The sequence below is a fragment of the Cajanus cajan genome, chromosome 1, assembly GCF_000230855.2.
Source record: "Cajanus cajan strain Asha chromosome 1, NIPB_CcT2T_4, whole genome shotgun sequence".
Classification (NCBI taxonomy): Eukaryota; Viridiplantae; Streptophyta; class Magnoliopsida; order Fabales; family Fabaceae; genus Cajanus; species Cajanus cajan.
In genome coordinates this window covers 8,736,173-8,757,995 of record NC_138517.1, presented here as the reverse complement: position 1 = coordinate 8,757,995, position 21,823 = coordinate 8,736,173, and the positions used below count along the sequence as shown (strand labels likewise).

The following is a 21,823-nucleotide window of genomic DNA, read 5'->3' as shown; positions in this document are numbered from 1 at the left end:
AATTAGAGGAATAAAATGATAAAAATTAATAGGATAAACATAATAAAATTATTAATTTGTTTTCTTTTAGTGTCCCTAAATTTTTATACTCATTTAAAACAAAAATATTTTATATATTAATTTGAATTACTTTAACGAAGTATCATATAATTTTTAATTTTTTTAAAATTTTTATAAATTTGATCTATACATGAAAAGCTTTTTAATTTAACAATCAAATTTTTAAAAATTTGATATAAAATATTAATTATTAAGTAGAATAAATCTATCAAGAGCCTCACTATGATTAACTTAGATCTGGTTGGTCCACGCTAGGCACAACTCTTATTGTGCCAGGCGCGGATGTGTTCTTTTATAAATATGCTTATTAATGTTGTTGAGTCGAGTTGAGTTGTATGTTGTTCAAGTTGTTAATGTCATTTGATGTTTAAGCTGCATTGGTGTAAAGTTGAGTTGCGCTGTATGTTGTTTATGTTGTTAATGTTGCTATGTTGTGCTGTGTTGAATGCTAAATATGAACTGTTGTAGGCCGTAAGGCTGAGCTGTTGTATGTCGTAAGGCTGAGCTGTTGTCAGCTGTAAGGCTGAGCTGTTGAAGGCTGTAAGGCTGAGTGGTTGTAGGCCATAAGGCTGAGCTGTTATAGGTCGTAAGGCTGAGCTGTTATAGGCCGTAAGGCTGAGCTGTTGTAGCAGATCTCTGAGCTGAAATGTGTGACGATGCATAAGTTGTTTGAGGTTGATTTTGCTGAATGATGTGAGTTGTATATGTGATGTGTTGTATGTTTGAACTTAATGATGTACTGATAATTTGTAGCTATTTATAATTACTATATATATATGCTGATTCTTTCACTAGCTTACCCTTGCATGTTTCTATGTGATTTGGACTGAGATGATCATACTATGTATGGGAGCAGAGCAGGGATAGGTTGGAGTCTTGTAGCAAGTCTGCAGCTGGTAGATGGAGATGATATTTTGATGTTTTTGGCTACTTTGTATAGCTATTTGGTTGATATATTTTGTATATTGACTTGTTGAGTCCCAAGCTAGACATATGTGTGTAGTGTGTTGTGAAGTTGTGCTGTAAATGTATGTTGTGATGTGTCTTCCTTCTTTTCAAAATTGGATTTAAGATCTAAGTATCACTAGATTTTGCTTAACCCTAAGGATAGGTTTAAAACTGCATTCAGAACCCACTTTGGTCATTATGAGTGGTTGGTTATGCCCTTAGGGTTGACCAATACACTTGCTACTTTTCAAAGTCTCATGAATAATATTTTTGTTGGATTATTGAGGAGATTTGTATTGGTTTTCTTTGATGACATCTTGATCTATAGTTCTAATTGGAAGGACCATTTAAATCATTTAGATGTGGTTTTGCGTATTCTGAAACAACATCAATTGTATGATAGGTTCTCTAAGTGTTCTTTTGGTGTTCAAAAGATTGACTACTTGGGTCACACGATTTTGGGTGATGGTGTTGCCATGGACACTTCTAAACTAAAAGTTGTTCAACAATGGCCTCAACCTTGTAACATCAAACAGTTAAGGGGATTTCTTGGACTCAATGGCTACTATAGAAGATTTGTTAAGAATTATGCTCAAATTGTAGCACCTTTGGTAGACCTACTTCAAAAAGATTCCTTCTAGTGGACTTCACTAGCTACTTCTCCTTTTAATCAATTGAAACAAGCCATGACTTCTATTCCAGTCTTCGCAATTCCAAATTTCCAAATTCCATTTATCCTTGAAACTGATGCTTCTAGAATTGGAATAGGTGTTGTTCTCAGTCAAGACAAACATCCTACTTTTCAAAGAAACTCTCACATCGGATGCAACGACAATCTACTTACACTAGAGAATTCTATGCCATTACTGAAGCAATTGGTAACTTCAGGCATTACCTTCTAGGCCATAAGTTCATTATCAAGATTGATTAGAAAAGCTTAAAAGAGTTATTGGATCAAACCCTACAAACACCTGAACAACAACAATGGTTACCTAAATTCTTAGGTTATGATTTCACCATTTAGTACACTCCTAGTAAGGAAAATATTCCAGTAGACGCTCTTTCCAGAAGTTTGTTTATGGTCTTCTTTGAACCTATTGTTGATTGGTCTCATCAGTTAATTGAATTCACAAAAGAGGATGACAAATGGCTTAAAATCTATCAAGATTGTTTGTTGGGAAAATTGCAGTCAATAGAATACAGTGTTCATGAGGGGTTATTGTTGTTTAATAATATAATTGTATTACCTGAAGTGATGCAATTGTTATAACAAGTGATGTTGGAGTTTCATAGTTCTAAAATTGGTGGACATGCTAGGGTTAAATAGACTACAACAAGGATAATTGCTCAATTCTATTGGCGTAATATGTGACACCCTTACTACCCCAACACATATTGTAACTTTACAAATAAATGTTTTAAATTTTGGTAAAAGGGTTCACATGAGAAACTTTAAAAATCGTTCTTCAATGACCACAATAATAAGGATTTAGAAAATGAAACTCAAGAGTTTGCAAATTATTTTCAAAATGATATTTACAATTCCAAATCCATATAAAAATTATGTCCTAAAATTCCTCTGCCCCGATGTCACAATATCAGAGCATACCCCTAATTTAACTGTTGCCATTCCAAATGCCACTCGCAGCCGGATCTTCTCACCTAAAACGTCCACAAATCGCACGGTGAGAAAAGAAAACATCTATATATATAGCACATAAGAAAACACAACATATTGTCTCATTATAACTAATATTCATAAATATTTCAACATATCTTATTTCAATCAATCATGCATCGTCATCACGTTATAATTCTCAATCACATCATTCATCACAAATCTTGTACTTCACACTATGCCAAGGTCACGCTACCCAATTAACAACCCAAGGTCGTGCTCACCCCTGATATAGCACTGTGCCAAGGTCACGTTACCCTTAACCTAGGGTCGTGCTCACCCCTGACATGTTAACCAAGGTCACGATACCCATATAACAATCCAGAGTCGTGCTCACCCCTGATATAACATTGTGCCAAGGTCACGTTACCCCTAACCTAGGGCCGTGCTCACCCCTGACATGTTAACCAAGGTCACGATACTCATATAACAATCTCGGGCCGTGCTCACCCTTGGTCATAGGTGTGAAGAACCACAATCACATCTCATTCACATCAATCCATCACAATCCACATAAATCTTACAATTAACATTATGTCAAGACCTGTCTCACTCATCTCACACCATGCTAGAGGCACGCTCATCCCTGGAGCATCACCTCCCAGGGTTCGTCTCATCCCTGGTCATTAGTGTGAGGTACCACAGTCACAATCATAATCATATCCACACAACATCTCATCTCATATCACAATTCTATACTACATACTGATAAGTTCACATAATGCAACGATTCACATACCCATCAAGCAATTCACCATGAATACTCATTATAACGATAATATAACAATAATATAAAACTCAATTAATTATCCAGTTTAATACAATATTAAATCAATAGAATTACCAATTTAATATAACATTCATAAATGTAATAATAATCAATGGAATTATCAACATAAACAGTAAAATTCCTAATTATTCCAAAACCTAGCTCACCAGCACTTTTCTACATTTTCGTTCTCTCTCCTAGATCATCATTCTTACAAATTAGCATATTCATAAACCTCAATATATAATTCTTAATGGAACCAATAATTCTCCAAATAGAAATAATTATAAAATTACTCATAACCCTAAAGGATTCTTCCTCTACCAAATTCCCTCATGTAACTCTACATATAAATAATCCCCTTTTACCCCGTACTTGGATAAGCAGCAGTTGAACTAAAACAGGGATCTCTTGGTCTCCTCCTCTAAATGCCCCTTGGTCTTCAGAGAGAAGAAGAGGGAAAGAAGAGAGAATAGAAGATAATAGGAAGAGAGAATGAGAGATGTGTGAAAATGAGAGGTGAGGGCGCTATTTATAGGATTTCAGGCTCACCTACCGAAAAGGCCCATTCCAAAAGTGGAACGTCCGTTTTGGGCCCTTTGAAACTACGCAAAATTCTCACCTGGAACGACCCGTTCCAAAACCAGAACGTCTCGTTCTCAAAACCAGCAGAACGACCCGTTCTCCCACCAGAACGACCCGTTCTCCAAACCAGAACGACCCGTTCTCCAAACCAGAACGGCCCGTTCTGCTTCTCTAATTTTGGGCATTTTTCTTGTTTCGGAACAGCCCGTTTCACTTTTGAAATGGCCCGTTCCGGGAAATCAATTGGGCCTCTGGCCTAGGGATTTTGGGCTGTTACATAATATGAGGAATGATATTAGAAAATTTGTGAATGAGTGTCTTATCTGTCAACAAACCAAGACTGATCATATGGTTCCTACTGGACTATTGCAACCCTTTCCCATTTGCCATCAAATTTGGGAGGAAATAGCAATGAATTTTATTACTAATTTGTCAATATCATAGGGATTTACTACTATCTTTGTAGTCATTGACAGATCAAAGTTTGGTCACTTCATTCCTATGAAATCAGATTTTAATAGCAAATCAGTTGTTGAAGCTTTTATTTCCAACATTGTCAAGATCTATGGGTTTCCTAAATCTATTATTTTTTTATCGAGATCGAGTATTCATGGGTGCATTTTGGAAACACTTGTACAAGACTTAGGGGACTACTTTAGCAATGAGCTCTTCTTATCATCCACAATCTGATGGACAGATTGAGAACCTTAACATGACCCTTGAGATGTATTTGCGATGTTTTGTCTTTGATAATCCTAAAATTTGGGTCTCTATGTTATCATGGGCTCAATTATGGTACAATACTTCCTTTAATCACAGTTTAGGAATGACCCCCTTTCAAGTAGTATTTGGTAGACCTCCTCCATTTGCTATTCGTTATGAATCTCAAATAGCGAACCCTATCTCCTTGCAAGAAACGCTAAAAGCCAGGGATCAATTGCTTACTCAACTAAGACAAAATTTGTTGAAATCTCAAAATTATATGAAGCATTAGGTTGATAAAAAAAAAGGCGCGAGGTATAATTGCAAGTGGGTGACTTGGAATTGGTTAAGCTGCAACCCTACAGGAAACATTCTATCGTACTAAGAAAGCATGCTAAGTTGGGGTTAAGGTTCTTTAGACCCTTTGAAGTTTTACAAAAAATCGACTTAGTGGCTTACAAACTTCAACTTCCTGATTCAACAAGAATACATATTATGTTTCATATTTCATTTCTTAAAAAATTTCGTGGCAATAATTCCCAACAGTATTTGCCTCTTCCATTAACTTCCAATGAGTTTGGACCTATAATTCAACTTGCAATAGCGCTAGATGCTCATATGATACGGCAAAATAATGGCTTAATTCCTCAAATATTAGTTTAGTGGGATGTGATAGATTCTTCAAATGCTACTTGGGAGAATTTGTGTGATATTCAAAGTTCTTATCCTCATTTCAACCTTGAGGACAAGGTTTTTGTTGATGAGGAGGGTAATGTAACGTGCATAAGGATGAAATAATTGGCACAAGAGTTAGTTGGAGCACCAGAACACGTGGCAAAAGATTTGTAGATAGTGAAGACACAACACAACACTTGTGAAAGGAAGCACAACAATAAATGGAAGGATTATGAGCTGAATTGAGTATGAAAAATGGTATCTAGCTTCCCTCTGATTTGATTATTTCCGCTTTGTTCCCTTTGATTAATTCTCCTTGCAATAATAGTTATCAATTATTCTCTCCTACGATTCTCAGGTTCTAAGGCATGATTGATGATCAACATTTCATCTAAAGTTTTTCTACTTGTTATTGTGAAATTTTGTTGTTGATTATGAATTTTCTTTTAGCAAATTAAATAAAATTCATAAACGTTTCGGTGACACATTTAAACACAATTGAGGTTCTTCTTTTCTCTCTTAAAAAAAGTATTCTACAATAATCAAACCTAAACTTTTCTTGAAAAACTCAATATGTATTGTCGACATGCATTGAATATACAAAAGAGAGATCTACTTACTTAAAAAGAAAAAAATAAATTTACCTAAATTTATTTCATTCAATAATTTATATTTCTCACTTAAACTTTAATATATTACATGTATCTCCTTCGATCAGACTAATTTATAAAACAAACATGTGAGGTTATTATTCTGTAACAAGGATATTCATATCACCGAAAATTAAGGTATCTATTACTATATCACATTTATGCAGTAAATACTACTATATGACACATATCTCGTGCCAGCACATATATTATAAATCCTGGCAAATACGCATGAATCACATGCACGAGTTCACTTTAACTATAAAATAATCATATGTAATAGTAAAATATATCTTCTTTTCCTTTCCAATTATTGATTTCATTTGCTAATTTAGTATTTTTATTTTTATTTTTATTTTTCCCCTTTTTTCTAGTTATGATATTCTTAGAGAATGTATTGAATTAAAATTTTAAAGAATTTTAAAAATATTTTTTAATAAAAAATTTTATCATATTTAATTAAGACTTTTTTTTTAAGTAAAAAAGTATTATATGATATTCAGTTAATATAATCATATTTTTTTTAAAAAGTATATCAAAATTTGATAATATTTAATTATGATTTTTTCATATAAAAAGTTATCTTGTATTTAAAAATATATAATTTTCAATGGATGTCGTGACACTTTTTTTTTTATAATATATATATATATATATATATATATATATATATATATATATATATATATGTATATATGTATAAACCCAACAATCTTAAATGTCTTTATTTAAAAATAAAAGATCAAAATTATAAATTGACGAAAATAGAAAAATTAAAAATATAATTTAATCTATTTTATAATTTTTTTGTTTAAAGTTTTTTATTTTTGAATTTGGTCATTTGTTATTTTTTAAAACCAATAAAATAAACCACATTATATAGTTAGAGTTAATCATCCATACAATGCTAGTGTAAAGTTTTTTATACTGGCAACTAATCAAATCTTTTAAATTATTTTATTTTATATTATTTCATTAAATAACCAACTAACATGACTTTACTAAAAGATATGATTAGTTACTAGTGTAAAAAAATTTTACACTGACAATATATAGATGATTAACTCATAATTATATTATTAGATATGTACATAGTTGTATTTTTCTTTATAGAGTTTGAAATTTCCTTTGTGATGATATTTTTAATCCAGGATTTGTTGACCATAGAAAAAAAAAAGAGTAATGATATTGATGTCTAAGTGAGCCGATAATAAATCTGACTTAGACCTTTCAATATCCTTCCGAGTTAAATTATCGATTCATTTGAAGTGGACTATCTTGTGTATCATAAGAGATTTGTTTTTTCTATTAATTCTTTTAGATTGGATACAAATATTTCTTGAATAAGTTATTCAACTCTAGGGATGAATCGAAAAATCACTTGGGAATATGTCTAAATATCTTTAGGAAAATAAATTAGTTTTTGATAAGCACCTTTTATTTATGTTTAAAATATTTAGATTTAATCTGCTTTGATTATTTTAGGATTTATTTTCTTGTTTTTAGAATATGAAATATCAATATTTGATTTTGTATGATATATTTTTTTTTATAAAAAGAGACCTTATAAATAAAATTAGTGTTCTTACCGGAGATTTGTCGTAGAGATGATCCGCTGGGTAAGATCGGCGAGCCTCCTTCGTTGATACGTTGATACTCCAAGATGGGGGTGGTACCTACAAAAGAGACTCCGATGCTAAAGTTAGTGTTTGTGGGAGTATTAGTCTCGTATAAATAATGCACGTACCTTAGTGTGAATTAGGGTTTTATTAGGCCTTGGGCCCGAGATCAGTTGTGACCTATTTGAATGCCGACTTGACGTCACCTAGCGCGTGTCCGAGGTCACTTTGCGCTGAGATGCCGAGTTCGAGCTCGGCATGGAGGTACGGATAGTACAATTAGATTTTGCTTCTCTGATAAAAATTATATCTTTACAAAATACAAATATAAAATAATCCAAAATTGGTATCTATAGCTAAGGTTACGAGCTGTGGAGAGGGAAGTAAAATTAAACTTTTCACAAATTTCCCCACCTATTTTTGATGGAGAAAGTTATGATCCTTGGACGATGAGAATGGAGGCATACTTAAAAGCTTTAGATCTCTGGGAAGTTGTAGAAGAAAACTATGATGTTTCCATGTTGTTAAATAATCCTACTATTGTAACGACCCGGCTGGCCATTTCACTTACCACCAAAACACACTGGAAACACTAGGCAGAATAGAACAAGTATATAGATATAGAGTCTAGAATATAAATATATACATATGTCCCATGTCCGACTAGAATTAGGGCATGAAAAACAAAACAATTATATCAATATCACTATGCCAAGTGATCAAACATACAAAATATCCAAAGAAATCAGCTTCCTCCCTTGGCTATCGACCCACAGCAATCCATCACCTATCCCTGTTCTGCTCCCGTACATAGTACGATCATAGCAGTCCAACCACATGGAAACACAAGGGTAAGCTAGCATAAAAAGAGGACAACATATAAGGAATCTAAGAAATATAGGTAACCACAACTATCAACAATTTATCAACATACACCCTGTCAGTTCTCAACATGATCATCAATAAGCAAGCAAATGCGTCGTCACGCATATCAACTCGGAGATCTCCTACAACAACTCAGCCTTTCGGCTTACATCAACTCAGCCTTACGGCCTACAACAACTCAGCCTTTCGGCCTACATCAACTCAGTCTTGCGGCCTACAACATCTCACATCAACATCCAACATAGTGCAACAGTACAATTCGATATATTATCTTCATAGTTCATCATAAACATCTACAGCATAGCATCACTTCTCAACACATTCATCAAATAAAATTTTAATAGCAACGACAACATTCACCACTAGACATCATTTCCCGACCTTTCCTCTCAATTCAACTCTTCATGAAGCATCATACACAAACATCTCATCTCCGCGCCCAGTGCCCACGTGGTTGCGCTCAGCGCGGAGCAACCAGAGAGCACCAGGGGCTCAGCGCGCCCAGCGCGAGCATACTCGCGCTCAGCGGGATTCAGCCAGAGAGCACAATGCTCTCCCGCGCTTGGCGCAATACCTCCTACGCCCAGCGCAGGCCAGGCAGAGACTCCAAAGAGTCTCCCGCCCAGCGCACCTAACCTCGCGCTCAGCGCGGGGTAGGCAGAGACCACTCCTTGGTTTCGCGCCTAGCACAATTGAAATTGCGCCCAGCGCCTACAAGGCAGAGACTCCCAAGGAGTCTCACGCCCAGCGCGACAAAGGCCGCGCTCAGCGCAGCCTCTAGAACCCAATCAGCAAGTTTCAATGGGGTATCGCGCTTAGCGCGGTCCAAAGCGCGCCCAGCGAGGGCCAACCCGAGACCCACATTTTCAAGCGCGCCCAGCGCGCTCATCAAGGCGCCCGGCGAGCTTGGCGAAATGGGGTCCCCAGGTGGCCACGCGCTCAGCGCGATGAACAGCGCTCAGCGCGGAGCTCATCTGCAACCTACTATTCCAAAAAAAACCTAGGCAACTTCTGCAAAACAGCCAGAAAATCCGCATGCAAACCAAACAATAATCCACATTTTCATCCAAGAGTCCGAAAGTACTATCTTTTTCAACATGCAACAACATTTCAAGGTTTTTCCCCAAAATTCTTCAACAACCCCAAAACCCCAAAAGCAACAATTTAATCTCAATTCAGCCATGAATCAACCATCAACAAACATCCAACGAACTTCTAGAACTCTTCCATAACCAAGAATAGCGTAAAAAGACAAAAATACTAGCTTCCCTTACCTTGGTCTCAAAATCGGGAGGCACAAGGAAGGAGAAACTTGGAAGAAATGGTGAACGAAGATGGGGAAGAGTTCTGTGCGTCCACAAGCTCCTAGCTACTAATCAGCACCTTGAATCCGAGCAACAAGAATGAGATTAGCCAAAAAGGAAATGAATGGAAAAAGAGAGTGAAAGGGAGGGTTCTTTTTGAGTGAGAGTTTTAGAGGGGGAAGTATGATCAGACATGGGCCTCACAACCTCCCCAACAACAATAGTTTTCGTCCCCGAAAACGGACTTACTTGGGAATAGGAACGGGTAATGCTCCCTGAATTGCTGCTCCACTTCCCAAGTAGCTTCACCGGTCGCTGCATCCCACAACACTTTTACTAGAGCAATAGACTTGCCCCTCAGCTCCTTTAGTTTCTGGTCAATTATAGCTACTGGTGACTTCTCATACGTCAAGTTCTCCTTCACTTGCACATCATCTAATTCTACCACATGACTCGGGTCATAGGCGTACTTCCTCAGCTGGGAGACATGGAACACATCGTGCAGGTTTGAGAGAGATGGTGGCAAAGCCAACCGATAGGCAATCGGTCCCACCCGCTGTATGATTTCATAAGGACCCACAAACCTCGGTGTCAACTTCCTTACCTTCAGTGCTCTTCCCACACTAGAGGTTGGAGTCACCTTCAGAAATACATGCTCCCCTTCGGCAAACTCCAAAGGCTTCCTCCTCTTGTCAGCGTATGACTTCTGCCTACTCTGAGCAGTCTTCATTTTCTCCTGAATCATCTTCACTTTCTCAATGGTCTGTCGGATGAGCTCCGGACCTACCACCACTGACTCACCATCCTGATACCAGCACAGAGGAGTCCTACATCTTCTGCCGTATAACGCTTCAAACGGTGCCATCCCAATGCTTGCATGAAAACTGTTATTGAAGGTGAACTCAACCAATGGTAGGACCTCCTCCCAGCTACCCAAGTGATCCAATACACAAGCCCTAAGCAGATCTTCCAAGGACTGGATTGTCCTTTCTAACTGACCATCCGTTTGTGGATGATAGGCAGAGCTCAGCTTCAACCTCGTGCCTAAGGCTTGGTGTAGACTCTGCCAAAATCTGGAAGTGAACCTCGGATCTCTGTCTGAAATAATACTAGAAGGCACCCCGTGCAACCGTACTATTTCTCTCACATATAACTGCGTCAGCTTCTCCAAGGATCACTTGATGTTGACAGGCAGGAAATGTGCACACTTGGTCAACCGATCCACAATCACCTAGATAGCATCACTATTCCTAGCTGACCTAGGCAACCCCACCACGAAATCCATAGAAATGCTATCTCACTTCCACTCTGGAATCTCGATCTGCTGCATTAATCCACTCGGCTTTTGATGTTCCACCTTCGCCTTCTGACAAGTCAGATAGGCCGCCACATACTCAGCTATTTCCCTCTTCATACCAGACCACCAGAAGGTCTTCTTGAGGTCTTGGTACATCTTAGTCACACCTGGATGTATGCTAAGTCTACTCTTGTGGCCTTCTTCCAGCACAGCTCTCTTCAACTCAGCATCCTAAGGTAGGCAAATCCTACCCTTAAACCTCAAGATTCCATCTCCTCCCAACTCAAAGCCAACCACCTTCTCGGTACCCAGCAAACCCAGAAGTTTCACCAACTCGACATCCTGCAACTGTTTGAGTCCAACCTGCCTCAAGAACTCATTAGTTATGGCAATTGCCCCACAACTAATGTGATCCTAAGCTAACTCCACACAGAGATTTAAATCCCTGAACTTTTCCACCAACTCTAGCTCCTTCATCATCATCCCAGACATGTGAATGGTTTTCCTGCTTAGTGCGTCCGCCACAACATTAGCCTTACCAGGATGATACATCAACTGGAAGTCATAGTCCTTTAGAAACTCCATCCATCTCCTCTGCCTCATGTTCAGCTCTTTCTGATCGAACAGATATTTCAAACTCTTGTGATCACTGAAGACGCTGAACCGAGCACCATACAAATAATGTCGCCATATCTTCAAGGCAAAAACAACAGCTGCCAACTCCAAGTCATGAGTGGGATAATTCCTCTCATGGTTCTTCAGTTGCCTTGAAGCATATGCCACCACCTTCATGTGCTGCATCAGCACACACCCAAGACCCTGGTGAGAGGCATCGCAGTACACATCAAAAGGTTCACCAGAATCCGGTAACGCTAACACAAGAGAAGTAGTCAACCTCCTCTTCAACTCTTCAAAACTCCGCTCGCAGGCATCGGTCCAAATGAACGGCTGCTCCTTCTTTGTTAACTGGGTTAGAGGCGTTACTATCTTGGAGAATCCCTCTATGAACCTCCGATAGTAACCCGCCAGACCCACGAAACTCTGTATATCAGTGACAGTCCTCGGGCGCTCCCACTGCAACACCGACTCCACCTTAGCCGGATCAACAGCAATCCCCTCAGCTGAAATTACATGGCCCAAGAACTTCACTTCATCCAACCAGAACTCGCATTTTGAAAGCTTAGCATACAGTTGCTTTGCCTTCAAAACCTCCAGCACCATCTTCAAATGCTCTCTATGCTCTTCCCGGGTTCTTGAATAAACCAAGATATCATCAATGAACACTACTACGAATTTATCCAAGAATGACCGGAAGATCCTGTTCATATAATCCATGAACACTGCAGGGGCGTTGGTCACACCAAACGGCATCACGACGTACTCATAGTGACCATACCTAGTCCTGAAAGCAGTCTTCGGTATGTCACCCTCCTTCACCCTAATCTGGTGATATCCCGACCTCAAATCGATCTTAGAAAACACCGATGCCCCTCTTAGCTGATCCATCAAGTCATCTATCCGGGGGAGAGGATATTTGTTCTTGATGGTCAACTTATTCAACTGCCGGTAGTCCACACAAAGACGACTACCCCCATCCTTCTTCTTCACCAACAATACCGGAGCACCCCACGGTGAAACGCTCGGCCGCACTAACTGCTTCTCCAATAGGTCCTCCAACTGACCCTTCAACTCACTCAGCTCAGCAGGAGCCATCCTGTAGGGAGCCACTGACACTGGCCCCGCACCTGGAACCAGGTCAATACCAAACTCCATCTCCCTTACAGGAGGCAACCCAGGCACCTCATCACGGAATACTTCAGCAAAGTCTTTTACCACATCTATCTCAGAAATGACTCTCTCAGTCTCCACACTCATCATAGCAAGCAGAAGGCAACACTCTGCTCCATCCCTCAACCATGATTCAGCTTGACCAGCTGAAATCAATAGCTCCTCTTCCTCCTGTGGAAAAATCAACCGTCTATTGGCACAATCTATAAGAATACGATTGGCAGATAACCAATTCATCCCCAAGATTATGTCAATACCGACCAAAGGCAAACAAATCAAGTTTACCTTGTACTTCCTCCCATTCACAGCAATAGGACAGTTAGTACACAGCTCAGAAGCAACTACTGAAGAAGATGCGGGCGTCGACACTAGCAGTCTCAACCCCAAGTCACATACAGATACTCCCAATAAAGTAACACAGGCATAGGAAATAAAAGAATGGGAAGCCCCAGAGTCAAACAAAAACATCACATCCTTACCAGCAGCCTTGCCCTTCCCCTTCACTATATCAGAAGAAGTAGAAGCCTCAGCACCAGTCAAAGCGAACACCCTACCAGCTGTAGTGGGTCTGTCACCCCTCTGAGTCTCAGTCCTCTGAACACTACTCCTCTGAGTATCAGCTCTCTGTGCATCGCTCCTCTGAGTACTTCTCTCCGGTCTACTCCTGTTGGGGCAGTTGAAAGACACATGTCCCATCTGCTGACATCTGAAACACCTGCTCTTAGTGTGTGGACAATCCTTAATCAAATGAGATCCGCCACATCGGTAACACCTAAGGGCAGAACCTCCACCCTGTCCTCCCCCTCTGGTAGTCTCAACAGGTTGCCTAACGACAGGACCCCTTTGGTGTGGCTGGGGCCTATCATACGGCTTCCCTTGACTTCCACTTCCTCTCCTGGACCCCGTGGAACCCTCAGCAGCTCTGATCACCCTGCCACCCCCTTCCAACCTCTCTACAATCTTCGCCTTCTCTACTAAGGCAGGAAACTCTGTAATGGCCATAGGCACCACCACTTTCTTCAATTCATACTTCAGTCCCTCAGCAAATTTTCTGCACTTCCAGGCTTCAGAAATAGCCTGTGAATAAAAACGAGCCAAATGCTCGAACCTCAATGCATACTCCGATACAGACAACCCACCCTGATGCAATCGTAGAAACTCGGCCTCCTTGGCGTGCCTCACGCTCTCTGAATAATACTTTTCCATAAACACGGTCCTGAAACACTCCCAATCCACGGTAACTCCCCTAGTAACAAGCATCTGGCAAGCGTTCCTCCACCAATGCTCGGCCTCTCCCACCAGCATATACACAGCATACGCCAACCTCTTCTCTGGAGAACATCCCAGAACATCAAAGATCTTCTCTAACTCGCGTATCCAGCGGTCAGCTACCTCTGGATCTGCTTCACCCGTAAATTGTGGGGGTTGACACTTCCGGAACTCAGCTAGGTCATGGCTCTCCTGTGATCCCGTAGGTCTTGCTGCACCAGTTGCAGCTCTTTCAGCTTCCATCCTAGCAAAATATGCATTTTGCTGCTGCATAGCCATAGTCATCATTTCCATGGCACGGGCTATCTGCTCATTGGTTCTAGTCATCGTCTACAAAATAACCGTATATTTAGTACGCTATCACACAACCAAACAACAATTTACAACACTTCATATCATCACACCCATCCGCACAACAAACAACACAACAAGGCAGCACAACACAGAGTTAACACAACAAAAGCCTAAAGGAACCACCCCCAAAGAGTGTCCACTAGACTCGACCTGCTCTGATACCACTAAAGTGTAACGACCCGGCTGGCCATTTCACTTACCACCAAAACACACCGGAAACACTAGGCAGAATAGAACAAGTATATAGATATAGAGTCTAGAATATAAATATATACATATGTCCCATGTCCGACTAGAATTAGGGCATGAAAAACAAAACAATTATATCAATATCACTATGCCAAGTGATCAAACATACAAAATATCCAAAGAAATCAGCTTCCTCCCTTGGCTATCGACCCACAGTAATCCATCACCTATCCCTGTTCTGCTCCCGTACATAGTACGATCATAGCAGTCCAACCACATGGAAACACAAGGGTAAGCTAGCATAAAAAGAGGACAACATATAAGGAATCTAAGAAATATAGGTAACCACAACTATCAACAATTTATCAACATACACCCTGTCAGTTCTCAACATGATCATCAATAAGCAAGCAAATGCGTCGTCACGCATATCAACTCGGAGATCTCCTACAACAACTCAGCCTTTCGGCCTACATCAACTCAGCCTTACGGCCTACAACAACTCAGCCTTTCGGCCTACATCAACTCAGTCTTGCGGCCTACAACATCTCACATCAACATCCAACACAGTGCAACAGTACAATTCGATATATTATCTTCATAGTTCATCATAAACATCTACAGCATAGCATCACTTCTCAACACATTCATCAAATAAAATTTTAATAGCAACGACAACATTCACCACTAGACATCATTTCCCGACCTTTCCTCTCAATTCAACTCTTCATGAAGCATCATACACAAACATCTCATCTCCGCGCCCAGTGCCCACGTGGTTGCGCTCAGCGCGGAGCAACCAGAGAGCACCAGGGGCTCAGCGCGCCCAGCGCGAGCATACTCGCGCTCAGCGGGATTCAGCCAGAGAGCACAATGCTCTCCCGCGCTTGGCGCAATACCTCCTGCGCCCAGCGCAGGCCAGGCAGAGACTCCAAAGAGTCTCCCGCCCAGCGCACCTAACCTCGCGCTCAGCGCGGGGTAAGCAGAGACCACTCCTTGGTTTCGCGCCTAGCGCAATTGAAATTGCGCCCAGCGCCTACAAGGCAGAGACTCCCAAGGAGTCTCATGCCCAGCGCGACAAAGGCCGCGCTCAGCGCAGCCTCTAGAACCCAATCAGCAAGTTTCAATGGGGTATCGCGCTTAGCGCAGTCCAAAGCGCGCCCAGCGAGGGCCAACCCGAGACCCACATTTTCAAGCGCGCCCAGCGCGCTCATCAAGGCGCCCGGCGAGCTTGGCGAAATGGGGTCCCCAGGTGGCCACGCGCTCAGCGCGATGAACAGCGCTCAGCGCGGAGCTCATCTGCAACCTACTATTCCAAAAAAAACCTAGGCAACTTCTGCAAAACAGCCAGAAAATCCGCATGCAAACCAAACAATAATCCACATTTTCATCCAAGAGTCCGAAAGTACTATCTTTTTCAACATGCAACAACATTTCAAGGTTTTTCCCCAAAATTCTTCAACAACCCCAAAACCCCAAAAGCAACAATTTAATCTCAATCAGCCACGAATCAACCATCAACAAACATCCAACGAACTTCTAGAACTCTTCCATAACCAAGAATAGCGAAAAAAGACAAAAATACTAGCTTCCCTTACCTTGGTCTCAAAATCGGGAGGCACAAGGAAGGAGAAACTTGGAAGAAATGGTGAACGAAGACGGGGGAAGAGTTCCGTGCGTCCACAAGCTCCTAGCTACTAATCAGCACCTTGAATCCGAGCAACAAGAATGAGATTAGCCAAAAAGGAAATGAATGGAAAAAGAGAGTGAAAGGGAGGGTTCTTTTTGAGTGAGAGTTTTAGAGGGGGAAGTGTGATCAGACATGGGCCTCACAATTATAACCCAAATGAAAATTCACAAGGAAAGGAAAATCAAGAAGGCAAAGGCAAAATGTTATCTCTTTGCCTGTGTTTCACAAAATGAAGCTACAAGTGAAGAGCTCAAAGATGCATGTCATCAAAAGAAATTTGATGATCAAGAGGAGAATGAAGATGATGAAAAACCACCTTTGAGAAAGAAGTTCGAGATAAATGCTAAAGTAGTCCCACTCAAGAAGGATTGCAACAAAAATCACAAAAAGAAGAAATCGATCTAAATTAAAGAGAATAGATAGATTTTGAAATTCAAATTTAAATTAAGTGATAAAGATATTTAGTCAAGAAAAAATGTTGAGAATATGCCTAAATATCTTTAGGAAATTAAATTAGTTTTTTATTAGAATCTTTTATTTATATTTCAAATATTTAGATTTAATCTATTTTGATTATCTTAGGATTTGTTTCCTTGTTTTTAGAATAAGATAATATCAATATTTAATTTTGTATAACAATTTTTCTTTATAAATAAAGATCTCATAAATAAAATTATATTATATTTCTCTGATAAAAATTTATATCTTTAAAAATACAAATATAAAATAATCCAAAAGATTTGTTGACCATAGGAAAAAAAGGTAATGATGTTGATATGTCTAAGTGAACGTTAGTAACAAATCTGACTTAGATCTTTAGATATATTTCTGAGTTAAATTATCGATTCATTCAAAGTGGACTATCTCATGTATTATAAAAGATTTATTTTTTCTATTGATTTTTTTCAACTGAATAAAAACATTTCTTGAATGAGTTATTCAACTCTAGAGATGAATTGAAAAATCACTCTTTATTGATTCTACCTCCTTTTTTCAACGAGGAGAATGAATTTTTTATGGCTAGTCTAAAATTGAAAGAAGGTCCAGGCCCTAATTTTCTTTTAAGTCGACCAAGATGTAGAAGTCATTGTAAAAACAAGCACCGCACGTGACACATTTAAACACAGTTAAGGTTCTTCTTTTCTCTCTAAAAAAATGTATTCTACAATAATTAAACCTAAACTTTTCTGGAGAAACTCAACATGTATTGTCAACACGCATTAGGGAGATCTACTTACTTAGAAAATAAAAAAATAAACTTGCCTAAAATTATTTCATTCAATAATTTATATTTTATATTAAATTTTAATAATTTAATTTTTAAATTAAAAATTTATAATACATAAATTAAATTTATATAATTTTTTTACTGAAAATTTATATAATTTTAAAAAATTTTAAAATTATAATAACCTACTCAACATATTCCACTCTAATAGACATAAAATTTATTTCCCACTTAAACTTTAATATATTACACGTGTCTCCTTCGATCAGACTAATTTATAAAACAAACATGTGAGGTTATTATTCTGTAACAAGGATATTCATATCACCGAAAATTAAGGTATCTATTAACTATATCACATTTATGCAGTAAATACTACTATATGACACATATCTCGTGCCAGCACATATATTATAAATCCTGGCAAATACACATGAATCACATGCACGAGTTGACTTTAACCATAAAATCATATGTAATAGTAAAATATATCTTCTTTTCCTTTCCAATTATTGATTTCATTTGCTAATTTAGTATTTTTATTTTTATTTTCCCCCCTTTTCTAGTTATGATATTCTTAGAGAATGTATTGAATTAAAATTTTAGAGAATTTTTTTTAAAAAATTAATAAATTTTTTTTATGATATTTAATTAAGATTTTTTTTAGTACAAAAATATTATATGATATTCAGTTAATATAATTATATAGTATATCAAAATTTGATAATATTTAATTAAGACTTTTTCATATAAAAAGTTATCTTGTATTTAAAAATATACACTTTTCAATGCATGCTGTGAACTTTTTTTTTTTTTTAATTTATAATTTATATATAATGTATATGCCAAACAATTTTAAACTCGTGAAATTTTGTGTCATTTTTTTTTTTACTTTTTGTCTCTTCTTTTTTCCTTTATTTTTTCTCATTCCCCAATCATTTTTTCGTTTTTATCACTTCTTTTTCTTTCTTCTCTTTTCTCTCTAATTTTCCTTTTCTCTTTCTCTTGCATTTCTTACACTTCTCTCCATTCTTTCTCCTTTTCTTTTACTATCAATATTAACATAATATTTATCAATATTTATTTTTTTGAATTATGAATATATAATTTTTATTAATAATTTTTTTATTAAAATTTTAAATTATTAAATATTAAAAATTTGATTCTTGTTTATTTTTAATAAAATTTAATTTTGACATTTCAAAATTTTAAACACATTTTTATGACTTATCTAAACACAATTTTTTGTTTGGATTAAAAGAAATAAAAGGTAGAACATTGAAAGTGTGCATTTTTTTTTTTGTTTGAAAAAAATGATAAATGGGAGATAACACCCCAAAACTACCTAGTACAAAGTCAATGGCATGGTGATTATCCTTAGACTAAATACCACTGTCCAGTTAGAGGTTATAGCCAAAATTGAGTAGTGTGTAGTTTGACACAAAAATTTACTTGACGAACTGAGGGCCAACAAAGACTCACTAGAAAAATTCTACCTTTGTCATCAATAGATCTTTTTGAATAGGTATGCTCACCAAAGTAAGATTTTAATGATCTTAGGAGGTGTTGAAGTCAAATCATTGAAAAAAAACAAGCTTGAATTGGATCTTAGACCATTTGTGCCAACTCATGATGACTGAAAGTGTGTGATTATGAGAGTGAAATTTCACTCTTTAAATTATTATTATTATTATTATTATTATTATTGTTGTTGTTGTTGTTGTTGTTGTTGTTGTTGTTTTGTTGCTATGACAATATCATTACCAAGAATTTCATAAGTTTCACAATATTTTGCTAGTCATGATAATGACTCTTACCATGAAAATGAATTGTTCAATCTTCGTTTTTTAAGAAATATGGTCGAAAGAATATTTAGTATTTTCAAATTGTACTTCACATGTGTTAAGTCAACACTTCTATTTCTATTTAAGATTAAAAAAAAATTAAACTTATGTTAGCATTGCCTAACATAATCATAATAAAATATCATTTTGATTAATTTTCAATAGAAATAGTAGATGAACTTTCGTATTTATTGTTACCATTTAATAAGCTAGACTATGAACAAGAAGATATCAATGCATGTAAGGTCATATCTATTATTAATAATATAAAAAAGAAATTGTAACAACTTTCTCCTCTCCAAAACTCTCTTTTCTCCTAAAATCTCTCAAAGACTTTTATATATATATATATATATATATATATATATATATATATATATATATATATATGTGTGTGTGTGTTAATTAATTATAAAAATAAAATAAAGTAATACAAAAATTAGTAATCAACTATCAATTTTGTAAATACCAAAGCCATAATATCACTAATAACTATAAATAAATATTATTACTAATAATTTATAATTATATTTTTTGTTAATAATTAAAATAAATATATATATATATATATATATATATTATGGAAAATCAAATAACAAATGCAAAATTCAAAGTTACATATTTTATAAAAATGAAAAATATTTAGTATAGGTAATGAAAAGGTATGAAATTGTTAACATCTATATATTTTTAATATTTTAATAATTAAAGTATATTTTTAGTATTTTTTTTATAAAGATAGGAAAGATTACAAAAATGGTCGCAATGAGAATTGAACCTAAGTCCTCATGCTTCTAACTACTCAACCCTTCCCCACCCAACCACTAGTATTTGATTTGATTAATCAATTTATCCAAAAATTTATAATTAATTATAAAAATAAAATAAAGCAATACAAAAATACACTACCAATTATCGATGTTGTAAATACGACTAAAAGCATAATACTACTGATAATTATATACAAAAGAGTTTCTTATCATATGTTTGGAACTTACATATTGCAATTTATATAGAATAATATCAAATTTTTGACCGAAGAGTTCACCTTAATACAAGTAATTTCATTTTTGAACAAAATACAAAATATTAATTTTAATTTAAAAATACTTAAAAAATTTAAAAAAATAAAATATGAATTTAAAACATATTTGTTTCAAAACTTACGTCAAAAAATATAAATATTTTGATGTATATAAAACAAGCGATTTCTCCAATGTTTTTTTCCCCCTTATAATCCCCACCAAAACGTTTGGCATATAGTATATAGAGTTAAACATAAAATTATTATTATTATAATATAATATATTAAAATATTAATATGAAAGGCTATAACTGTATCATATTTAAAAGATTAATTTTTACAGTTTTAAAGTAATTATAATGAAAAAAAAAATCTCATAAAATCAATTATTGTGTTGAAGTTTATGTAAAATATTTATATCACTAAAACATTCAACATATTATATACAATTAAAGTTAGAATTATTATTATCATTATTATTAATAGATATATCTCGGATCCTGTCTGCATATATTTTTCTGTAAGCATGAATCACAAGCACGAGGGGACTTTATTTATAAAATCGTACTCTAATTAAATAATAAAAAGAAACTTGTAAGGCAAAGGAAGTTGCATTATTTAAGGGTCTCATCTATGAGTAGCAATAATTAAAGTACAGCAAACTAAACGTGTAGTAATGGAATTGAATTTTGGACCGTCGTGGCCCTAGGCCGAGAGTGGACCGTCATCGTCCTAGGCCGAGTATCTTCTCGGAAGGAGTGAATCATGGCGCCCCAAACCGAGTAGCTTCTCGGAAGCTGAGAACTAACTCGACTAACATACCGTCTAGGAAAAATCCCGACTAGACCCTCTACTCGTCCAATATCTGACGGTACTATCACAAGGTGTGGCAACTCGGCTCCAATCTCGGCTACATGCACCCGAGAGGAAATTCGTCACTTTCCCGATAGGTCTCCTTGTGAAGGCACTCTCGGTAAAATACCGACTTGACTAACAACCACCCACTCCCGCGACCTCAGGATAAGAGCGGTTAAGGAGAATCCCGAAAATCGCGGGGTCCACGAAGCCCATAAACACAAAAGTATAAAACCCAAAACCCTAGAGCTAGGAAGACAGATTACACTTTTTGAATGCTCTGGCTCTGAGGCACGATCTAGGAAAAAACCCTAGTCTACCTTTTGGCCGGAACATTTTGGCGCCCACCGTGAGGCTACGGTGAAATTCTTCCTACGCCCCAAGTCATAGAGAAAGACCTACGCTTTATC

General features: G+C 36.8%; 1 protein-coding gene across 1 annotated transcript; it reads right to left on the bottom strand.

Annotated features, from left to right (window-relative positions):
• Positions 1-10,062: 10,062 nt before the first annotated feature.
• On the bottom strand, positions 10,063-14,556 carry LOC145957534 (uncharacterized). Its single transcript, XM_083073819.1, has 6 exons — positions 13,246-14,556; positions 12,655-13,131; positions 11,959-12,246; positions 11,424-11,535; positions 11,177-11,241; positions 10,063-10,599 (listed from the first exon to the last, which is right to left on the bottom strand). The coding sequence occupies exons 1-6, from the start codon at positions 14,554-14,556 to the stop codon at positions 10,063-10,065; spliced, it is 2,790 nt and encodes a 929-aa protein (XP_082929945.1).
• Between the last annotated feature and the right edge of the window lie 7,267 nt (positions 14,557-21,823).

Excerpts from the sequence above, each read along its gene's own strand:
- LOC145957534 (XM_083073819.1), bottom strand. The coding sequence starts at position 14,556 with ATGACTAGAACCAATGAGCAGATAGCCCGTGCCATGGAAATGATGACT. Across the intron at positions 13,132-13,245 it reads TGAATGGGAGGAAGTACAAG|GAGGAAGAGGAGCTATTGAT; the intron begins GTAAACTTGATT and ends ATTTTTCCACAG. Across the intron at positions 10,600-11,176 it reads ATCGAGATTCCAGAGTGGAA|ACTGCTCAGAGTAGGCAGAA; the intron begins GTGAGATAGCAT and ends GAGAAAATGAAG.